At 44.5% G+C, this 7,102-nt stretch overlaps 1 protein-coding gene across 2 annotated transcripts in view; it reads left to right on the top strand.

Moving 5' to 3' along the window:
- Meaf6 (MYST/Esa1-associated factor 6) overlaps positions 1-7,102 on the top strand; it is a 31,100-nt gene that overhangs the window by 498 nt on the left and 23,500 nt on the right. For both annotated transcript variants that reach the window (XM_013017015.1, XM_013017014.1), the window contains exons 2-4: positions 1,092-1,207; positions 3,620-3,707; positions 3,799-3,844. In XM_013017015.1, coding sequence (XP_012872469.1) covers positions 1,092-1,207; positions 3,620-3,707; positions 3,799-3,844 — 250 coding nt within the window. The remainder of the gene's footprint in view (positions 1-1,091; positions 1,208-3,619; positions 3,708-3,798; positions 3,845-7,102) is intronic.

Raw genomic sequence — 7,102 nt, 5'->3', positions numbered from 1 at the left:
GGGCGGCTGTGGGAGGCGGGGCCGTGGCCTTGGGACTCGGGAGCGGAGCGGTTGGGCGGCGTGTTTGACGGGCAGTGGGCCGCGGTGGCGTGTTCCCGTCGGGAGCCCCTGGAAGCGGAGCGGCGTCCTCACGCAGGTGGGGAATTAGGACTCGTGGGGTGTTCTCCGGGCTGCCAGCACCCGAGGCATCCTGGCCCTCCCCACCCCGCGTTTTGCGGTGCGCCCCGGGAGGCCCCTCTCACCTGCCGCTGCCCTTCCAGGTTGCCATAGCAACTGGCAGCCGGGTCTCGGGGCCTGTCGGAGCCTGCGGGGAGGGGGAGGCGAGTAGAAGCCGAGAGGCTGCTTGCTCACCCTTCCTTCCTGGAGTGGGCGCCGGCCCGCGTTCTGCTTCAGTCCTGTCTTGACGGCCAGTTTTGTTTTACTGGGAAGGATATTCTATGCTTCTTTCTCCCTCCCCCCTCCCCCAGAACAGGCTCTGTACATGCCTTTCTGTTTACAAAGAGGTCCGTCACCCTCAGGTCTAGACTATAGCCCTGAACATCTTTCTATATAAAGATAGTTTCATGTGGATTAGCTTGGCTTATTTTTTATTTTATTTTTATGCCTATACTTGGACTTGAACTGGGCCTGAAGCACCTCTTTGAGTCACAGTTCCACTTCTGGCTTTTTGGTGGTTAACCGGAGTAATAGGGTCTCAAGGGCTTTCCTGCCTGGGTTGGCTTTCAGTCCTCAGATCTCATCCTCCTGAGCTGGGAAGGTGGCTCAGTGGTAGAGCACTTGCCTTGCATGCATGAGGCCCTGGGTTTGATTCCTCAGCACTACATAAGCAAAAAGAAAAAAGCAGGAAGTGGCGCTGTGGTTCAAGTGGTAGAGCGCTAGCCTTGAGCTGAAGAGCTGAGGGACAGCGCCCAGGCCTAGAGTTCAAGCCCCACAACCAGACCAAAAAAAAAAAAAATCTCATCCTCCTCAGCAGTTAGGATTACAGGCATGAGCCATTAGTGTATGACCTTAAAAATAGCAAGATTTCAACTTGTTCCTACTTAATGTTCACGTTTAAACATGTTTTCCATGTCCCTGTTTTTATTTCTCAGGAAACACTTGCAAACTTGGAGAGGCAGATCTATGCTTTTGAAGGAAGCTATCTGGAAGACACTCAGATGTATGGCAATATTATTCGTGGCTGGGATCGTTATCTAACTAACCAAAAGTGAGTGTCAGATGCTCTGGTAATATTTGTTTTAGGTCTCTTATGTTCTTGGTAGCCAGTAGTAAAAGTAGGAGGTATGAAAAATGGTCTGGGCTTGAACTGTGATTCTTCAACTGTTTCTCTAAGTAACCTTGGACAGAGCCCACAGTTGTAAATAAGGATCCATAGCAGAGCTGTATGAGGCTTCCAAGCAGTGCTCTCCTTAATGTTTTTAATTTCTAGTTGTTGCTATGTCTGGGATCCAGCTGTACCTGGTATTTCTATAGCAATACATTTCTGTCAAATTAATGAATGTGGTTATTTTTCAGTCTATAGAAGAACTGAAAGAATGTAGTACCCGAATAGTTGATATCCTTTACCTATATTTACAGGTTATTTTTTATTTTTTTTATTTTTTGCTGGTCATGGGGCCTGTATTCTGTCCCTCAGCTTTTAAGCTCAAGGCTAGCACTCTACCACTTGAACCACAGCATCACTTCAGCTTTTTTTGCTTATGTGGTGCTGAGGAATTGAACCCAGGGCCTCATGCATGCAAGGCAAGCGCTCTACCACTGAGCCACCTTCTCAGCCCATGTTTACAAGTCATTAACCTGTGTATGTGTGTTCCCTCTCTCTCTTTCAAAGGTGTTTATACCTAGATAGGTATATAGCCCTCCTAATCTCCAGCCCCTCCTCTTTTGAGTCAGGGTTTCACAATGTAACCCATGCTGGCCTCCCAATTCACAATCCTCCTGCCTCAGTCCTCCAAGTGTGGGATTATAGGCGTATGCTACCACATCTAGCTTTCATGGTTGGTGGTCTACCATTTAAGCTATGCCTTTATTTCTGTTTTGTGTGTGTTTTTTCCTTCTGGTTAATTGGAGCTAAGAGTCTCTTGTCTGCCCAAGCTGTCTTTGAATCATGATTCTCAAATCTTAGCCTCCTGAGTAGCTAGGATTGTTATGTGTGCCAAGGGCACCTAGCTCCTTTTTCCTACTGATATGACCTTATAATAAGTCTTGGAGGGGCACTTTGTTTAATTTTGGCCTTAAAAAGATGTTCCAGACTCAACTTTGGCTCCAACCATTTTCTTTTTTCTTTTTTGCTGGTCCTGGGGTTTGAACTCAGGGCTTGGGCACTGTCTCTGAGCCTCTCTGTACTCTAGGCTAGTGCTCTACCACTTGAGCCACAGTACCACTTCCAGCTTTTTCTGTGTAGTATCTTGGAGATGAGTCTCATGGACTTTCCTGCCCTTAGCTGGCTTTGGACTGTAATCCTCAGATCTCAGCCTCCTGAGTCATTAGGATTACAGGCATAAGCCACCGGCACCCAGCTTCTAGGCATTTTTCTAAAGTACCTGGTTATTTCTTAAATGTGAAAAATAAGTTTGTTAACAAGACACTTTGTGATCACTGGTGTGTGCTAATTGGCCTTGCCATGTAGCACAGACTGGTGTTGAACTACAGTCCTCGTGGTTTAGCCTTTGAAAGCTGGGGTTACAACTCTGTGTTATCACAGCTAGGTTTTATACTAGTTATTATTTCATTTAAACATTAAAATAAATGCATATTGAAATGGATAAGAAGGAGATTTGGACAGGTAGGATGAGGGGTTAGTGATGTGCTTGGCTGCCACCCCTGGGCAATGCACATCTCTCATGTCTCTCAGTCCCTTCTGCCTCTTATTAAAATAATTGAGCTGGGTACTGGTGGCTCACACCTATAATCCTAGCTACTCAGGAGTTTGATCTGGGGATCATGGTTCAAAGCGAGCTCAGGCAGGAAAATCCGTGAGACTTTAAAAAAAAAATTTTTTTTTTTTGAGTCTGGTCATGGGGACTCAACTCTGGGCCTGGGCGCTGTCCCTCAGCTCTTCAGCTCAAGGCTAGCACTCTACCACTTGAGCCACAGCGTCACTTCGGGCTTCTTTTTTTTTCTGCTTATGTGGTGCCGAGGAACTGAACCCAGGGCCTCATGCATGCAAGGCAAGCACTCTACCACTGAGCCACCTTCCCAGCCCCCATGAGACTTTTATCTCCAATTAACTACCAGAAAGCCAGAAGTGGTGTTGTGGCTCAAAGTGGTAGAGCACTAGCCTTGGGCAAAAGAGCTCTTGGGGACAGGGTTTGGGCCCTAAGTTCTAGTCCCATAACCGATAGAAAAAAAAAAAGAAAAAAATTATAAATGAAAATGTTTCTAAAGTAACTAATAAAAGCTCAGCTTTACAATGGGGGCATATCTCATCCATTGGGAAGTACTGCTGTGTATGTAGAATTTAACATAAAGGTTGTTTGGGCCAATTCATGAGGATCAGAATATCTGTGTGAAACTTGGTTAAAAGGAAGAATAAGTTCCTTCCATCTGTCCTGGATATCCCTAGCTCCAACTGTATAGACATAGAAGTATGCTTATAACAAAATTCTGTATGTTTTAGAAACTCCAATAGCAAAAACGATCGGAGGAACCGGAAGTTTAAGGAAGCTGAGAGACTCTTCAGTAAATCCTCAGTTACTTCAGCAGCTGTAAGTGGAGTTGTCTTCTGTGGCCCTTTGTCAAAGGGTATAAATTCTCCTTTTCTCTGTGGTATGTAGTAACCATTGGCCTTTCTTTTAGGCAGTAAGTGCATTGGCAGGAGTACAGGACCAGCTCATTGAAAAAAGTAAGTTTAATGTTTTTACTCTGTCAGTTCACAATCCTTAACTTTAATTCATATTTGTGTACTCATGTATTTAAGGGCTGCATTCTGGGCTGGGAATGTGGTTTGTGGCTTAGTGGTAGAGTCCTTGCCTAGGGTGCATGAAGCCCTGGGTTCAATTCCTCAGTACCAATAAACAGAAAAAGCCAGAAGCTGTGCTGTGGCTCAAGTGGTAGAGTGCCAGCCTTGAGCAAAAGAAGCTCAGGAGCAGTGCCCAGGCCCTGAGTTCAAGCCCCAGGACTGGCAAGAAAAAAAAAATAGGGTGGGGGGCTGCATCCTTTCCCATTGGGAGGCCTTTTGGGCACTCTAATCCTTTCTTTTGAGGAAGAAGGTTTCATGTCCTTCCTCGCTCTTCTCTCCCATAAAGGTTGGCTCTAGCCTTTGCTCATGATAAGTCTTATAAACTTCTATAGGAAGATAAGTCTTATAAACTTCTATAGGAAATTTCAAGTATACTTGGTATGTCCTTGATACTGAATAATTTTTAGGAAATTTTGTTTTTGAGACAGTGTCTTGCTATATACTTCATTCTGGCCTTGAACTAACCATATAGCTCAGGCTAATTTCAAACTCACAAGTGCTGGGATTATTGAAGTGTACTACCATACTTGACTTAGGAATTAGGAAATTGTGATTCTAAATATGCATCTTTGTATTCATTCTTACAGAAAGAGCAGTAGATACTACTTACTTTGAAAACAGGTTAAACTGATAATAACATTTTGGTATATAAAGTACTTAGTCTAACCTGTAGTGATAGGATGTAGATCTGCACATTTATCTCTGAATCAGACTGTGTCAAGAATACCCAACACTTTGGGTATTCTTTTTGAGATACAGGTGTTTGTGTGTGTGTGTATGTATATATTGCTGCTGTGTACTATCATTCAGATGTGAATTTTTTTTTCTTTTGGTGATTGTAAACTCTGGTCCTCCTATTTGCTAGCTTGGTATTTTACCACTTTAGCCAAGTCCCCAGCCCTGTTTACTATAGTGATTTTTCAGGAAGTGTCTTGAGTTATTGACTGGCCTCAGACTGAGATCATAGGCTCTTTGGGATAGGATCTCACCCACTTTTTTCCCTTCTAGGCTGTTCTGGAACTGTGTTCATCCAATCTCTACCTCTCAGCTACTTGGAATTTACTAACTTGGACAATCCAGTCCCCTGCTTCTAAATCTTGTTTGCACTGGGGAAGTAGTTTGAGGAAAAGTAGTTGAGGAATTTGAACTCCTCAGTGACTTCAGTTATCTCTGTGTAAAGTTTTTTTTCTTTTTCTCTCTCTCTTTTCTGGGACTTGAATCCTGTACCTTGTGCTCTGACTTGGCCTGCTTGCTCGCATCTGGTGTTCTACCTCTTGAGCAACACCTCTAGCCAGCTTTTTGCTGGTTAATTGAAGATGTAGTCTTTTAGACTTTTTAGCAAGCTGTGAGCCTGGTATTCTCCAGATTGTAGCATCCAGAGTAGCTAGGAATGTATTCTTTAAACTATCTGCTTTTGAATGTTTTTGGCCATATGTATTGAACTCAGGGCCTCTCATACTTGTTCAGTAAATACTAGTTGTGCTATACTTCTGGCCCCAGATTTCTAAATTTATAACTCTATGCCTAACTTCTTTCTTGATCTTTAATTCTGATTTTCTGGAATTTAGACATGTACATTCAGTTATACTCAAACCTTTTTCTTTCTTTTTTTTTTTTTTTTGCGTCCGGTCGTGCTGTTCCTTAGCTCTTCAGCTCAAGGTTAGCGCTCTACCACTTGAGCCACAGCGCCACTTCCGGCTTTTTTCTTTTTTTGCTTATGTGGTGCTGAGAAATCGAACCCAGGGCCTCATGCATGCAAGGCAAGCGCTTTACCACTGAGCCAACTTCCCAGCCCCTCAAACCTTTTTCTTTAACACACGCACGCACGCACGCACACACTCTTCTATTTCCTTTTTAAGTTTTCTGTCCAAAGCTGGGCATCATGATTGGCACACACCTATAGTTTCAGTACTTGGGAGGCTAAAATAGGATCATGAGTTTGAGGCCAGTCTGGGTTATATAGTGAGGCATTGTTAAGGATCTGTTCTCTTGCATTTAGAACTCAAGCCATTCTGCCTTCTTTCTGCTAACTTGTCTATTACATCAGGTGCTTCTGAGGTTTCTGTTGGTATGATTCTCAGCTAAATCTTCCAATTAATGCCACTGAATGCAGAGCTGTTTCATCTCCTTTGTGGAATTCTTTGTGCTCTGGGTCTCCTATGAATGGAGATGGGATGATGTTTGACTTCTCAGCTTTCACAGGAGTCTGTAATTCTGCCCCATGTTAGCTGACAATTTAGCAGGAAGTGACTGTACCTCTTTATCCACCCACAATAACTCAGAATAACTGTATCAAGACACTTGTCAGGAAGAGACTTTGTTTTTGTCAGTCATGGGGCTTGAACTCTGGGCTTGGAGGCTATCCCTCAGCTCTTCAGCTCAAGGCAAGTGCTCTACCACTTGAGCCACAGCGCCACTTCCCGTTTTCTGAGTGGTTTATTGGAGATGAGAATCTCACAGCCTTTCCTGCCCTGGCTGGCTTTGAACCATGATCCTCAGATCTCAGCTTCCTGAGTAGCTAAGATTACAGGCATGAGCCACCAGCACCTGGTGACTTTCTTTCTTTCTTTTTTTTTTTTGGTCCAGTCGTGGGGCCTGAACTCTGGGCCTGGGCGCTGTCCCTCAGCTCTTCAGCTCAAGGCTAGCGCTCTACCACTTGAGCCACAGTGCCACTTCCGGCTTTTTTTTATTGTTTTTGCTAATGTGGTGCTGAGGAATCGAACCCAGGGCCTCAGGCATGCAAGGCAAGCCCTCTACCCCTGAGCCCCCTTCCCAGCCCTCTTTTTTTTTTAATGCTAATAGTGGGCTTTAATTCAGAGTCTCAAACTCTTGGTTCAAGCTTTTTTTGTCTCTCAAAGCTGCTGTTCTATTACTTGAGCCACACCTTCAGCTCTGGCTCTTTAGTGGTTGATTGAAGAGTCTCACAGATTTCTGTCTGGGCTAGCTTTGAACTGCGATCTTCGATCTTAGCTTCCTGAGTAGCTAGGATTGCAGGCAAGGGCCACTGGCATCCAGCCCACTTCCAGTTTTTAAGGGGCTAATTGAAGCTAAGAATCTCAGGGACTTTCCTGCCTGTGGATTGGTTTCCAACCCTGGTCCTCAGATCTCAGCCTCCTGAATAAAAGGATTTCAGGCATGAGC

Source organism: Dipodomys ordii, unplaced genomic scaffold (genome assembly GCF_000151885.1).
Source record: "Dipodomys ordii isolate 6190 unplaced genomic scaffold, Dord_2.0 Scaffold33, whole genome shotgun sequence".
Taxonomy (NCBI): domain Eukaryota; kingdom Metazoa; phylum Chordata; class Mammalia; order Rodentia; family Heteromyidae; genus Dipodomys; species Dipodomys ordii.
This window is presented reverse-complemented; position numbering and strand designations above follow the sequence as displayed.